The sequence below is a fragment of the Nycticebus coucang genome, chromosome 12 (assembly GCF_027406575.1).
Source record: "Nycticebus coucang isolate mNycCou1 chromosome 12, mNycCou1.pri, whole genome shotgun sequence".
Taxonomy (NCBI): domain Eukaryota; kingdom Metazoa; phylum Chordata; class Mammalia; order Primates; family Lorisidae; genus Nycticebus; species Nycticebus coucang.
Window position 1 is genome coordinate 69538807 of NC_069791.1, and position 16007 is coordinate 69554813.

At 41.6% G+C, this 16007-nt stretch overlaps 1 protein-coding gene and 1 pseudogene across 2 annotated transcripts; both read left to right on the top strand.

Annotated features, from left to right (window-relative positions):
* Nucleotides 1-265: 265 nt before the first annotated feature.
* Nucleotides 266-931, top strand: LOC128562115 (AN1-type zinc finger protein 6-like; annotated as a pseudogene).
* A 2788-nt stretch (nucleotides 932-3719) lies between these two features.
* LOC128562768 (zinc finger protein 501-like) lies at nucleotides 3720-15740 on the top strand. Of its 2 annotated transcripts, none has more exons than XM_053558073.1 (4): nucleotides 3720-4064; nucleotides 5900-5988; nucleotides 8045-8171; nucleotides 10929-15740. In XM_053558073.1, exons 2-4 carry the CDS (start codon nucleotides 5902-5904, stop codon nucleotides 12140-12142), a joined length of 1428 nt encoding a protein of 475 aa, XP_053414048.1. In that variant the 5' UTR covers nucleotides 3720-4064; nucleotides 5900-5901; the 3' UTR covers nucleotides 12143-15740. The 2 variants fall into 2 exon arrangements, with proteins under 2 accessions (XP_053414048.1, XP_053414046.1); XM_053558071.1 differs by lacking the exon at nucleotides 3720-4064 and adding an exon at nucleotides 4419-4578.
* The last annotated feature ends 267 nt before the right edge of the window (nucleotides 15741-16007 follow it).

Sequence of the window (16007 nt, forward strand, 5' to 3'; positions counted from 1 at the left end):
CTTTTTTTTTTTTTTTTAATTTGTTTTATTGTTGCAGTTTAGCCGGGGTTGGGTTCGAACTCACCACCCTCAGTACATGGGGCCAGCAACCCCACTCACTGACCCACAGGCATCACCCTCTCAGGCTGGTCTTGAAGTCATGAGTTCAGAACATCCACCCACCTTGGCCTCCCAGAGCTAGGATTACAGGCATGAGCCACTGCACCCAGCAAAAATATCATACGTTAAAAAACAAAATTGAAGTGAAGTTAATCTGAGGTGAAGCAGCAAATTGTGGAGGCTTTGTTGGTGTGCAACAGAGGAACATGGCTCAAGAAACTAATCACAGCCAAGTGTCTATGCTTTGTTCCACTGGCTGTGGATTTTATGGAAACCCTTGTACAAATGGCATGTGTTCAGTATGCTATAAAGAACATCTACAAAGACAGAACAGTAGTAATGGCAGAATAAGCCCACCTGCAACTTCTGTCAGTAGTCTGTCTGAATCTTTACCAGTTCAGTGCACAGAGGGCAGTGTCCCAGAAGCTCAGTCAACTCTAGACTCTACATCTTCATGTATGCAGCCAAGCCCTGTATCAAATCAGTCACTTTTATCAGAATCTGTAGCATCTTCCCAAGTGGACAGTACCACTGGGAAGCAGTGGTACCTGAAGCAGAAGATCTGCAAGCTTCAGTGTCAGATACGGCACAGCAGCTATCTGAAGAGCAAAGCAAGTCTCTTGAAAAACCAAAACAAAAAAAGAATCGCTGTTTCATGTGCAGGAAGAAAGTGGGACTTATTGGGTTTGAATGCTGATGTGGAAATGTTTACTGTGGGGTACGCCGTTACTCAGATGTACACAATTGCTCTTACAATTACAAAGCTGATGCTGCTGAGAAACTCAGAAAAGAAAATCCAGTAGTTGTTGGTGAAAAGATCCTGAAGATTTGAACTCCTGCTGGAATACAAAATCTTTGACCATCTGCAAACTAAAAATTGACTTGACTTTTTTTTCCTAGTCATTGGGAATGTAGAGCAATGTATCTTGCATAGACCTTTTAATCATGCATGTCATCAGAAGAATAGATTTTTGTTTTTGTTTTGAAAATGATTCTGAACATTTATTCCCATTGCAGTTTCTGTGGCCGAAAAGACTTAAACTTTACAAGCATTATCTTTTTAAGATCATTTTAATTTTAGTTGAGTGCAGAGGGCTTTTATAACAAACGTGAAATTTTGGAGGGCTGTGATTTTTCCAGTATTAAACATGTATTCGTTAATCTTGCAGTTTATTTTCTCATTGTGTATATAGAGAGAGCTTTTCTCTGTAGCACAATTTCTCTTTTTGATAATGCCCTTTAGGGCACAACTAGCTATCAGTAACTGAATGTACCTTAATCATTATGGCTGCTTCTGTTTTTCATTAACAAAGGTTATTCATATTTTAGCACATAGTGCATCCATTCTTTATTTATGTCTGAATCATTTGTCACAGGAGAGTGTGTGCTGATGAGATTCTAAGTTTGTGTGTTTTTAAAAAAAATTATTTTTGAGTGAGGGAAGAAAAAGCTATATGCATTTCATTGCTGACTGCAGATTTCTTTCAGATTACGTTCATGGTCTGTGTGTATACAATATGAAGAATGATCTGAAGGAATTGTGCTGTGTTTATGTTTATCCACCAATCTTTGATTAAATAAAAAGCAAAACCGGAATGTCTAAAAAAAAAATCATACATTTTAAGTTTTGGAAGGTATGTTTTTGATTTATGGTGTGGATTTATGATGGGTGTGTCCAGAGGCAGCCCCATCATGAATGAAGGAGCTACCAATGTGTATTGCTTTTTTGACCACAGAAAATAGAAAAAAATCTTCACTCAACCATAGTAACTTGGGGGCCACCTGTATAGAGAATATATGGAGACAGCAGCAAATAGTACAGGATTGGCAGAGCAAATAATGCAAGGTCTCATAAACTGTGTTAAGGAGTCTACATCTTACTTCAAGGCAATGAGAAGCCACCGAAGAGTTCTAAGAACAGTTATGATAGGAACACATTTAATTTTTAAATGATAATTTTGGCTGCTTTGACTAGCATAGATTAAGGAAAGGCAAGATTAGATGTGGAAAGACTAATAACTTGGACCAGAATGGCAGCTGCTATATAATTGGCTTCCACTCATTTTTTGTGAAGAACTGGAGCAAACAGCCTGAGTGGTCCTGGCACTGAGGAAAGTAATATCTTTTGCCTGGTTGATCCTAACTTCTTAGGCTCAGGGAAAGTGGTCCTTCTGGTACTAACGCTCCATAACTCCTAGTCTGCAGGAGTTATAACCCCAATCAAAGCCAACCTCCCTACTTGCCTCTTTCTCACATCTAACTTTTCCTTATGAATTCATTCCTAACCATGTTTCTTCTTTCCTATCTCTTCCGTCAGGACAATGGCTTCTCAACCCTGCCTATGCTATTTAACAGCCAGAATGCTATCAACAAAATCAGCCCTTGCACAGTTTACAGACTTTGGGTTTTATTAGTTAGATGTAGAAAGGTGGAAAGGTGCCGCAAAAAACCCAAGACAAGTAGAGTTAATAGCAGATACCTATTAAAAGCATCTGCAAGCAGATGGGTTGCCACTGAAAATGGAAAATGACAACAGGGCAGTTGGAGTAAGGGGCCTCTTTTAATGCAATTCATGGTGTGATTCCCCTTTAGCTCAGGAGGTGGTGGGTGTGCTATGACAAGATCAAAGAGCATCTGCTGGAGACTTGTAAAAGGTCTGAAGGTTATTGATGGGAAAAGGGTAAAGTTGAGAAGGGTCCATAGGAGAAGCAGCTAGTCTAAGGATCGGAAAGGCTTTATTAGCAGAGCAAGGATAAAAAAGAGCAAAGTGGAGTCTGACCAGGAGTCAGCTCGCTTTCACAGTTTCAAGAGGCTTTCATTATCCCCTCTCAGTAGGGTTGAACGTGGGACGAGGGTTCCCAGAGGCAATCATGCCTTCTAACACTAAGTTTTCCACTCAGGGCAAATCTAGGAGTTACTCCCTTAACTGGCAGCCAGCTGAGGCCAGTGTAAAAGTTCCTGTTTTGTTGTTTCCCAGGAACACTGGCTTTGACGCTTTTCCCGGAGTGGGCAGGGGGTTTGGTGTGTTCATACAGTTTGATTCCTGGCCTACTTTTTCTCACCAGCTGTTTTCTAAAACGGCTGCACTCTTGTCAGGGTTTGAGGATTCCTTTCCCACAGTTACCTGCTAGAAGTCTTCTGTAACCTGGAACGAATGTTTTTTAACAGAACCAGAAAAGCAAGGAGAGTTCTCGTCTGTATTTAAATGAATGTGCATACCCACCATAGCCAGAGAAAGACTAACAATTATAAAAAAAGAATAGAGGTGGGCGGCGCCTGTGGCCTAGTGAGTAGGGCGCCGGCCCCATATGCCGAGGGTGGCGGGTTCAAACCTAGCCCCGGCCAAACTGCAACAGAAAAATAGCCGGGCGTTGTGGCGGGCGCCTGTAGTCCCAGCTGCTCGGGAGGCTGAGGCAAGAGAATCGCGTAAGCCCAAGAGTTAGAGGTTGCTATGAGCCGTGTGACGCCACGGCACTCTACCCGAGGGCGGTACAGTGAGACTGTCTCTACAAAAAAAAAAAAAGAAAAGAAAAAAGAATAGAGGAATACTAGAGAAAAGACTGTGTAACAGTCTTCTACCCTCCCCACCTCTTCCAGTTAATTATTTCGAGCGTTTTAATAACAGCTTCTCATTTTATTCGGAAAGGAGACCTATCTAAGGTCCTTTCTAAGGCTGCCGCCGAAGGCCCGCAACTCCTTTGCAGACACCGAAGATGCTCCCCAGGACCGGCCAATGGCCATGAGCCCTCTAGGAAGTGGAATCCATCCGCCCGGACCCCAACCCGGCGCAGTTGCATCCAAGTGCGCAGATGCGACTCTACAATGAGGCTCCAGCTCAAGCCTTTTGTCTCCCCGCACTCCGCGGGTCTGGCGGGCGGCCGTGTTCGCTCCTCCTGCCCTGTGCAGAGCGCAGCTAACAGGGACCTAGCCCTACAGACGGAGCCCGGCTCGCGGCACGTCCAAGGGTAAGAACCAGCGGGGCCTGGTTGTGCGGGTCTCCGCACCCGCCAGTCCGGCGCTAGGCTCCTCCGCCCCGTCACAGCCCTACTTCAGGTCTAGGCCTGGCCTGGGACCCCGCCCCGCCCCACCCCACATCACCTCACCCCACTCCGCCCCGCCCCACCTCAGGGACGCGGCGAGCTCCCCTGGGGGTTTCTAGCTGCGGCGCAAGCCGGCGCCTTGCGCGCTCTGCGGCGCCTAGAGCATCCGGAGCGGAGCTGTGGGTAAGACCTCTGGGAAGTGGAGTCGGGAGCGGAGGATTCTGGGAGTGGGAGCCCTGGCGCGGGGCGCTTGGGTTGTTGCCGGGTACCAGGGCGTGAACTCCTCTGTCTGCTTTTGGCACTTATTTTACTCATCCCCTTCTGTACTTAGCTTTGTCAGAGTTTGGAGGTGTGCTTGTATTTGGGGACCAGGGCAAGGGAGTCCGAGCCAATATATTTTCAGGGTCTTAAGACAAAGAGCGAGTGAGGAATTTGCGCTGTAAGTATCCCATCTATCTATGACTCTTGTTTATGAATGTTAAGGAGGAACCAACTGTGGAAACCCTGCTTGTAGTTATCGGTACCATAAAGGGGCAGTTGTGTGCTTTTAAGTCTCAGGCGAGTTTTTATTTTTATTTTTATTTATTTATTTTTTTTTGTGGAGACAGAGTCTCACTGTACCGCCCTCGGTAGAGTGCCGTGGCGTCACACAACTCACAGCAACCTCTAACTCCTGGGCTTACGGGATTCTCTTGCCTCACCCTCCCGAGCAGCTGTGACTACAGGCGCCCGCCACAACGCCTGGCTATTTTTTTGTTGCAGTTTGGCCGGGGCTGGGATTGAACCCGCCACGCTCGGCATATGGGGCCGGCGCCCTACTCACTGAGCCACAGGCGCCGCCTCTCAGGCGAGTTTTTAAAGGTCTGGAGCCAGGTGTGTGACTGAGGCCTAGGGTTCACTGCTCTGACTCCTTCCTGGTTTTACTTTGGTCCAGCCTGTTAGTGACTAATGCTGGTACTCCACAGAATGGTCTTCCAGTTGCAGAGATTAATTTACCCCAATAATAGAGGTTCCAAGCAAAGTAGAATTACTTATGAGGCCCTGGGATTTGAATGCATAGGAATAAATCTTCTGGGAATGGAGACAGAGAGAGATGTCCCAGGGAGCAAGAATCATTCTACAGCTAAGCCAGTTTCTAGAGCTTCAGTGCACAGTAGGATGAAGTAGATTACATATTACTAAAAAGTCCATGTTTGTCTGATCTGAAACAGTGAATACTGAGGAAGTCAGAGCAATAACTAGACAAGGAAGGGAAACTGATCATGGATTATTTGACCTTTGAAGTTGAGGAAGGAAACATGAAGTTGAAAATGGGAAAAAATGGCAGAAGTATTTCTGATGAGGATGAAAAGGTCAAGTGCCTTTGCATTATGAAAAAAGAGAAGCAGGGACATATCAGGAGAATGCCCTGGAATACACGGTAACTGCTCTAGAAATCACTTGTAGGCTCATTGTGGCATATTCTCCATTCTCTCTGAAGCTGTGGATGGAAAACATTCCATGGTGTTTGCTTTGTGTAAAGAGCAGGTAACATATTTCCATTCCTGACATGACATGACTGTTCCAAAAGGTTGATGATGTGTTGTGGTGTGAGTTTAACTTTTTGATCAAAACTTAATTCTATCTATTTCTGAGTCTTTTGAGTTAAGTAGGCCTCATGTATATAATTCAGCTGGCCTGTTACAGCTTTTATCTGAGTGCATTTGGAAATGAGAACACAGAATTTACCTCTTTTGTGACTTAATTTCTACTCCTTCCAGCCATGACTACTGAGGATACTTCTTTTCTCCAAAAACAGAGCACAGAAGAAATGGAACCTACTGTTGAGCTCCTTCCTGTTGAGTTCCAGGTGGGTTTGAGTTTACTTTCCTTCCCTTGAAATCTTCTCTTGGTGTTCATAGTATGCCCCCATTTCTTTCATCTCATTTTAGAGGCTCAAGGACATGACATCTAGAGAACCAAACCAAAGGTATTTTTCCTTGGAGACCAAATGCTCTGGAGAGAGCTCAGGCTGGAGGTTCAAATTTAGGAGTAATCTGGTGAACAGTATTTTAAACTATGAAACTAACTGTGATCACTAAGAGAATAAGTATAGATAGAAATGAGATGCGGTTACTGAGTTCTATAGCTCTTTCCTGATTTGTAGATCAGGAAAATGCAGATGAAGCAGCAAAGGAGATGAGAACATGTGTGCAGCAAAGGGTAAAGCCAGAAGTTTGGCTTTCTGGTGACCACTGGAAGAAGTGTTGCAGGGAGGGAAGAGTGATCGGGTGTGTTAAATCCTTCTGGTCAATCATAGAAGATGAGTGGGAATTAACCCCTGTATTTAAGAGTAAGAAGGTGACTGTTGACTGCTAAGAGCAATTGCATGGAGTGGGAGGAGTGATGGATTGGAATGAGTTCAGAGGAAGACAGGGGAGAGAAATTGGAGTCAGGGATTATAGACAAGTATGTCTGGGGAACTCCAACCCGTAGAACCACTTTTCCAATATTTCTTTCTTTATTAGTATTTTAAATAAATAGCCCTGAGAGTTACGGTTAATACCTATTTCACAGACAAAGAAGCTGAGCCTCGATGGTAACTTGCTCAGTGTAATCAAATGAGTAAGCCCTAGTTAGAACCCATGTTATATCTGATTCTAAATCCTGTGCCTCTAGCCATTCTCATCTATTGACAGACTTTTTCACAAAATAGTCTCCAGGGCGGCGCCTGTGGCTCAAAGGGGTAGGGCACCGGCACCATATGCCGGAAGTGGCAGGTTCAAACCCAGCCCCAGCAAATACTACAAAAAAAAAAAAAAAAAAATTCTCCAACTGATTGTGGATAACAAAGTATATTCACATTACTGTCATTATAGAGTATTTTACCTTAGAACAATTGTCACATGACTGTCATTGTATTTATTTTACCTTAGAACAATTGATCATTTTCAGCTTAAAATCAGCAAATTTCCTCATTCAGAACCACTTTAATTACTAAAGAATATCAAAACAAGTCAAAAAGTCATAGCCCTAAGTACTGAGAAAGGAAGAGGGCCTACATTAAAATAACATGACTATCATCAACCTGAATTTCTATAAAATCTCAGAATATTCCTGGAGCCAGTATATATTATTATACATATTTGAGCCTTATTCCATCTACAACATAATCAGTAATTAAACTTTAGTTATCATTCAGTGGTTAATTAATATTAGGCTTTCTTAGTAAAATATGTTAGAGGCATGGCTCCTCCTGTGGCTCAAGTGGCTAAGGCACCAGTCACATACACCTGAGCTGGTGGGTTTGAATCCAGCCTGGGCCTGCCAAACAACAATGATGGCTGCAACCAAAAAAAAAGCTGGGCGTTGTGGCGGGTGCCTGTAGTCCCAGCTACTTGGGAGGCAGAGGCAGGAGAATAGCTTGAGCCCAGGAGTTGGAGGTTGCTGTTAGCTATGATTCCATAGCACTCTACCCAAGGCGACAGCTTGAGGCTCTGTCTCAAAAAAAAAAATTAGAGGCAGGCTCAGCACTTGTGGCTCAAGCTGCTAAGGTGCCAGCCACATATACCAGAGCTGGTGGCTTCAAATCCAGCCCGGGCCTGCCAAACAACAATGACGGCTGCAACCAAAAAAAAAAAAAAAAATAGGCATTGTGGCGGGCACCTGTAGTCCCAGCTACTCAGGAGGCTGAGGCAAGAGAATCTCTTAATCCCAAGAGTTTGAGGTTGCTGTGAGCTATGATGCTACGGCACTCTAGTTTGAGGTTGACATAGTGAGACTCTGTCTCAAAAAAAAAAAGAAAAAAGAATATTTGATTAAAATGAAGTTTTAACCTTCAGATTAAAAAACACTTCCTCTTCTAGATAGTTCTTTTGGTTCTTTCGGGATTGACAGATCCTTGAAGAATATGCTTGTTCTTCCAGGAACTGATGACAGTCAAAGATGTGGAAATGGACTTCACTCAGGTGGAGATGGAACTATTGAGTTCTTCCCAAAATTACATGGGCATGGATATGAAGGTGGCGAACTGTGGGAGCCTGGTATTTTGGGGTAAGGTACTATTAATTTGTAATATTGCTGGAACATCAGTGTCTTAGTCCACTCAGGCTGCAATAACAAAATACCATAAACTTATAAGCCACACAAATTTATTTATCACAGTTCTGGAGGCTGGAATTCCAAGATCATGATGTTGGCAGATTTGGTGTCTATTTGTAGATATTGTCTTTTCACTGTGTCCTCATCTGGTAGAAGGCATGGAGACAAGTCTCTCTTGTACCTCTTTTATAAGGGCACTAAGCACTTCTCAAATTCCCCACCTTCCATCTCCTTCGGGTTAAAAGATTTTAAAATATTAATTTTGGAGAGACAGAAACATTCAAAACAATAACAATAAGCTTCATCAATAACTTGAGGACATCTAAAATGCCATCATTTTACTTAAGATTCAGAGATCCCTGATCCCTTAGGGCAGTGGTTCTCAAGCTTCCTAATGCCACGACCCTTTAATACAGTTCCTATGGGTCATGACCCACAGGTTGAGAACTGCTGTTGTATATGGGCTGCAAAATGATAGCTTCCCTTGTATTGTTTTTAAGACTTACAAAGCTATAGTAATAAAAAATGGTCTGATGAAAGGGTAGATATAAATCAGTGGAATAAAGTGAATAGTCCAGAAATAGACCTGCATATATGCTGTCAGTTAATTTCTGACAAAACTGCACAGTTAATAGAAGGAGGAGAGTCTTTTCAATAAATAGTACTAGAAAATTTGGACATACACATGTAAAAAAATGAACCTCAATTCATACCTTCCAGCATGGTATTTTGAGTAAATAACTCAATGAATCACAGACAGAAGCATAAAACCTAAAACTATAAAACTTCTAAAAGAAAGCATTAGGGACATAAAAAGTTCTCCAGAGTTGCCTCATTGCTATGTTATTTGTGTTCAGTTCATAAAACACATCTTTAATTCATGCTTTACCCTCTATCAGCCCTATGATAGGCTCTGTGAAATAGCAGTGATCAAAAGGGAAGTGAGTTCTACCCGCAGAAAATGTACCTTTTGGTGGTAGAGTTTATATGCTTGTATGTAAAACCTTTTTATTAACAAAAATAATTGTGGTGATTTTTTTTTTTTAGATGATGAAATTGGGAATGTACAGTATAAGGGAAAAGATGAGTCAAGGTATAGATACATTGAATTTGATATTTCCAAATGGATACATGAAGTAGGTGGTTGGATATATGGGCGTTGGGACAGGGGTAGGACTAAGCTAGAGGTAAGAGTTTGGGTCAAGGGTAGTTAAAACCAAGGAATAAATGAGGTCTTTACAGGAGAAATGTAGTTGGGAACAGGGAATGGGACAAAAGAGGGGAGCCTAAGATGGAATTTAAGAAATACTGACCTTTAAGAAGAAGAAATGGCAAGAAAAATTCCAAAGAAGTAGAGATCAGAAGGAAATGTTGGAAGTATAGAATCACAAAAGTTAAAAGAGAACATTATCAGGAAGAAGGCATGGTCAATAGTGTTAGATACTTCTGAGAGGCCATGATAAACAAGAAATGAAAAGGATCCACTGGATTTAGATACCATATAAATGGTTACTGACTCCAGTGAGAGCAATGAGGAGAGAAGCCAGACAACAGAAAGCTCAGGACCAAGTCTGTGATGAGAGGATGCATGAAAGCATGAAACCTGTTTGAGAAATTTGGCTAGTGGAGACACAAAATCATATTTAAAGCATATAGTAAGCAAACAAAAAATGTATACCTTTAAACAAGGACTAGAGGGCACTATTTAAAAACTTAAATCCCTGGTAGGCCAAGGCAGATGGGTTGCTTGAGCATAGGATTTTGAGACCATCCTGAGCAAGAATGAGAGTCTGTCTCTACTAAAAATAGGAAAGAAAAAAAAAATTAGCTAGACATTAGTGGAGAATATGCTTATAGTCCTGGCTACTTGAGGAGGATTGCTCAAGCCCAAGAGTCTGAGGTTTCTCTGAGCTATGATGCTACAGCACTCTACTGAGGGCAGCAGAGTGAGACACTCTCAAAAAACAAAGCAAACAAACAAAAAAATCAAATGCAGTTGTTTCCAGGTGGCATTATTGTGTGTGATTTTTGTCTAACACTTTTTATTTTTTATTATTTTTTTTTTAGAGACAGAGTTTCATTTTGTCGCCCTTGGTAGAGTGCTGTGGCATCACAGCTCACAGCAACTTCCAACTCCTGGGCTTAGGTGATTCTGTTGCCTCAGCCTCCCAAGTAGCTAGGACTACAGGCATCTGCCACAATGCCTGGCTATTTTTTTGTTGTTGCAGTTTGGCCAGGGCAGGGTTTGAACCCGCAACCCTTGGTATATGGGGCTGGCGCCCTACTCACTGAGCCACAGGCCCCGCCCTGTCTAATACTTTTTTAAAACTTAGCATTCTCAATCTGTGCATTTATTTTCCTCCCTTCTTAGTTCTTTTATGTTAACATTTATTTTCGTTCCTCTGCTTATCTTTTCCCCTGGTAAGTCTATTTAGTTTTCCATTCTTGTAGATAGAGCACCCTCAATGTCTAACTTTGTGTTGTGTCTTATATTAGTCATTCTCTCATCCTCATTATTCTCTGAATAATAATAATAATCCTTATTACTGTCTTCACTTGCCATTGCCATGAGGCGCTTTATGAGAACACTCATATATATATATTTTTTTAATAGGCATAATTTTCATTTTTTTAATTTTGATACCAGTTAGCAGTTTTCTTTCTCTTAACACACAGAACATGGATATTTGTGCTTTTTATTCATTTCAGATTCTGAATCCATACCTGATACTAAGGAGTTCCTTTCAAAGCAGGAAGTTTATGAAGAAGTATCATCTGAAAGGGAGCTGATAATAGAAAAACATAAGAAGGATAATGGCTGGGGCTCTAAGTTGATAGCATCCTGGGAATATGAAGGCATTTTAGAAAGGCAGCAAGAAAATCAGAGGAATGATTCAATGCAAGTTGTAATTAAACACAAGAAAAACCCTGCAGAGCACTGCAATGAAATTGGAAAAAGTTCAAACCCAATTAAACATTCAAAAGTTTACTCAGGGAAAAAGCCATGGGAGTGCAATGCATGTGGAAAGTCCTTCAGTTACTACTCAGCCTTTATCTTACATCATAGAATTCATACTGGAGAGAAGCCCTATATGTGTAATGAATGTGGAAAGTCCTTTAGTCGGAGCTCATCCCTCATTCAGCATCAGAGAATTCACACTGGAGAGAAACCTTATGAGTGTAGTGAATGTGAGAAAGCTTTCAGTCACCGGTCAGCCCTTATTCAGCATCATATCATTCACACTGGAGAAAAGCCCTATGAGTGCAATGAATGCGGGAAAGCCTTCAACCAAAGCACATACCTCATTCAGCATCACAGAATACACACTGGAGAAAAACCCTATAGATGCAAAGAATGTGGGAAAGCTTTCAATGACACCTCATCCCTTATTAAACACCAGAGGGTTCATACTGGAGAAAAACCCTATGGATGTAAAGAGTGTGAGAAGTCCTTTAGTGACCGGTCAGGACTTAATCAGCATCAGAGAACTCATGCAAGGAAAAAGCCTTATGAATGCAGTGAATGTGGGAAAGCGTTCAGTTACTGTTCAGCTCTTATTCAACATCAAGGAACCCATACTGGGGAGAAACCTTACAAATGCGATGAATGTAGGAAAGCCTTCAGTGACCGCTCGGCTCTCATAAGACATCAGAGAATTCATACTGGAGAGAGACCTTACAAATGTAAAGAATGTGAGAAAGCCTTCAGCCAGAGCTCATCCCTTACAAAGCATCTGAGAACACATACTGGAGAAAAACCCTATAAATGCCCTGATTGTGAGAAAGCCTTTAGCCAGAGTTCATCTCTTACTCAACATCAGAAAATTCATACAAGGGAGAAATCCTACAAATGTAAGAAATGTGAGAAAACCTTCGGTGGCCGTTCAGCCTTTCATCAACATAAAGAAATTCATGATAAATAGAATTCAGTAGATTTGTAAAAGAATTGTTCTCTCCTGATTGAGCAGATCTGTTCTAAGTATTACAGTGCATATTACAAGAACATATGGAGCTATGTCACACAAGAAACAACTCTCTTCCTTAAAATGTCAGTATGTAAGGAAGAGGGTAAGAGGTAAATGTGGATGTCTGTGGTGTTCTAAAATAACTATTAGAGAGTAGACTTCCAAAAGTAAGATGAATGTCATTGTCTAGAAAGAAAATTGGATGGATGGCAACAAGGCAAGGGGTTCTTGAGTTAGAAGATTGTTGATTTTGGTGAGGCAAGGGACAAATGAAGTTGGGAAGAGATGAAAACTTTTCATTGAAATTGTAGTGGGAGCAGATGGAGAAGTCAAGGGAGAATGCTTGTGAGTAGGGTTCTGTGAATATATCTCAGTTACAAAATTCAAATAGCTGAGGCAATGGAGAAGAGAATTTCTAAGAAAGCACAGGAGAAAGTCTGGTTTAGTCAGAAAAACAAAAAAAGCAGGGAGCAAGGTATCTAAAGTCAATAGGAAAACTAAACAAAGTAATAAAACGAACATTATTTGAGGCTGGAGGCTCTCTAAATAGTTTCAAACTGAAGCCAAAATGGAAAAGATCAGGACCCCCAAAGAGGAAAATTACCAGATTTCTTTAGGGAAATAAAAAGAGGAGAAAAATTAAAGTCCAGAAAATCCTCCTTTTCCTTGCCCCTCTTCTCCATTTGCTTACTTGCATGTATTCAAACATTGAAACCAATGGTTCTTAACCTTGAAATCACCTGAGAAGCCTTAAAAGATACCCGAGTCACATCCCCAGGTATGCTGATTACGTTGGATTGAGGTATGGTATGAGTACCAGGAAGTTTAGGTAATTATAATGCTCAGCCAAGATTTTTTTTTTTTTTTAATCAATGACATTTTATTTTATTTATTTTGCTTTTTTTGTTGTTGTTGAGACAGGGTCCCACCCTATGCCCCTGAGCAGAGTGCAGTGGGCGTGGTAGCTCACCACAACCTCAGACTCGGGCTGCAGGCACCCCGCTGCCTCAGCCTCCGGAAGCCGCTGGGATTACAGGCGCTTGCCAGGGCACCTGGCTGGGTTTTTCCATTTTTTTTCATGAGTCAGGGTCTCACTGTCGCTCAGGCGAGTCACGAACTCCTGAGCTCAAGTGATTCTCCCTCCTCAGCCTCCCACAGTGCTGGGATTACAGGCGTGAGCTACCGCGCCCGGCTATTTTGCATTTTTTTTAATTGTTGGGAATTCATTGAGGGTACAATAAGCTAGATTATACTGATTCCATTTGTTAGGCAAAGTCCCTCTTGCAATCATGTCTTGCCCCCACAAGGTGTGGCACACACCAAGGCCCCACCCCCCTCCCTCCTTCCCTCTCTCTGCTCTTCCTTTCTCCACCCCTCCCTCCTCCTTTCTCTCTCTGCTCTCTCAGCCAAGATTAAGAACCCCTGATTAGATTCTTTCTACACAAAGATTAACTCAATTGGATGAGAGGATTATAAGCAGATGAAAAGATGATAAAGCCCTGTGCAGTGGCTCATGCCTGTAATCCCAACACAGTGGGAGGTCAAGGTGGGCGGATTGTCTGAGCTCATGAGTTTGAGACCAGCCTGAGCTAGATCTAGACCCTATCTTTAAAAATAGCTGGGAGTCCTGGCAGGTGCCTGAAGTCCCAGCTACTTGGGAGGCTGAGGCTTGAGCTATGATGCCACAGCACTGTACTGGGGGTGACAAAGCGAGACTGTGTCTCAAAAAAAAGAAAAAAAAAAAAAGACGATAAAGATCAGCGCAAACTCTTGAGAGCTCTTGGTGACCGTATTTTTGTTTTTGTTTTTTCTTCCTAGTTATATGACAATATCTTTTTGACTTGATTTCTAATACCTTAGTTTGCGCTGACGTACCTTATACGAACTTGTTGTCTAACTCTGATTGGCCCTGTTAAATGTGCCAATTAAATTTTCTCACCCACTTCTATGAACCAGGGTCACATACTATGCTTGCTAATATGGCCTAATGGTGGCAAGTATTAACCATGAGAGACAAGCTTAGAAGTGGATCTACAAGTCAGAAATCAGGATTGAAAGAAAGTGATTAGAAGGTACTTTCAGATAGTTAAATTTTTGACTCTAGCAGTATAATTTTATCATAGAATTTTCCAAATTATAATAAAATGTAGTGGTGTACATGAATTAACACAGAACTTCAAGGGATTTAGGTGGGGAAAAATGGCAAAACAGTCATTTTTGGTAATTGTTTAAAAGAATGAACAAAATCTTACTATTTACTCTTCTATCTGCTATGCTAGGCACTGGAGAATGGAGTAATTAAAATTGGTTTCATGGAAAGGTGTTCGGTTATGTACCAATATCTGAGAATGAGAGTCCACCTGGCCCAGAATGCTTTCCTTCAGTAAAACTCCCTATGTTTTCTCATCATTTCATAACAATTCCTGGGACCAGTCTTTCTACACAGTACAAAAGCCAGGAGTACATGGATCTTATTAATAAATCATGACTATGCCATAACCTACATGTATATCAGCATCATGACACTGTCACATTAGGTGATGAAAGGGATACATGTTGATGGAGAAAGAAGAGACCAGTACAGTGTAGAAGACCTACTATATGATGTGCATATCAAGGGAGAATTATCATCATTGAGACAGTTCCTATTGGGCAGAAATCCCTAGGTAGATGTAGAAGGTAACTTTAGAATTTTGCCCCTCAAGCCCATGGGGTCATTTACTGTCCCAGATTGATTAATCATACTTGTCTTTATTTTCCCCTTTAGGCCTTCAAGTATTCAGCTTTATATAACCATAGGGAGAGATTTTCTTCCAATTGGCTTTAGAATAGAATAATATCACCGTAAATTCTGTACTCTTTTATTTTTCTCCACTTTTTAAAAAACAGATTATCAGGCAAGAAACTCTACTCATTTTATTAACTGTTGCCCAGAATAACCACCCAGGCCCTTTTCAAGTTTTATGGTAGGTTACAATTGGAAAACAGGAGAGGCCAGCACAGTGGCTCACACCTATAATCCCAGCACTCTGGGAGGCTGAGGCAGATGGATTGCCTGTGCTCACAGTTTCAAGTTGAGCCTAAGCAAGAAAGAGCAAGACCCCATCTCTAAAAAATAGCTGGGTGTTGTGGCAGGCACCTGTAGTCCCGGCTACATGGGAGGTTGAGGCAAGAAAATTGCTTGAGCCCAAAAATTTGAGGTTGATGTGTTGTGTGAAAGTCTCCCAATTGACCGATGGTGCAGAGGAATGAGTCCTGCAATGAAATAGTCTGAGTAATGCGGAGGACCGCTTATGCTCTCATGGCAAGTGGCAATCTTTATTTCTTCCACCAAAGCTTAGATAGGCACATAATTTAATCAATAAACACATGATTTAAACCTTGGCCCCAGGCCTTTTACAGCCTGGTATTTATAGGCCTACAGATAAACCAGATTAACTGATAACCATTTTACTAACATTATCTAAAGCTATCCTTATGGGCTAAGGTTTAACCGGTTTAACTGATAACTACTTCACTAAAGTTATTCTTAACGCTAAGTAATCAAAAACAAAACCACAGAACAAGATTCTGGGGAAATAAGCTGTTTGAATGCTTGACCATCTGAAGGCTGTTAATCATATTTAGGGAGTAGTCTGGAATATCCTGAGATGTACGGGTAACTGTCTGCAGACTTGCCTCCACAAAGCTCCACCCTAAATCACTTTTATATAATTAGGTTCTAAGCCACATATGGAGTTCTATCCAGGATTTTTTCCTTTCTAACTCACAAAAGAATTTAAACAAAATGGAATCATTAAAGGTTTACTTATAGGCTTTTTGC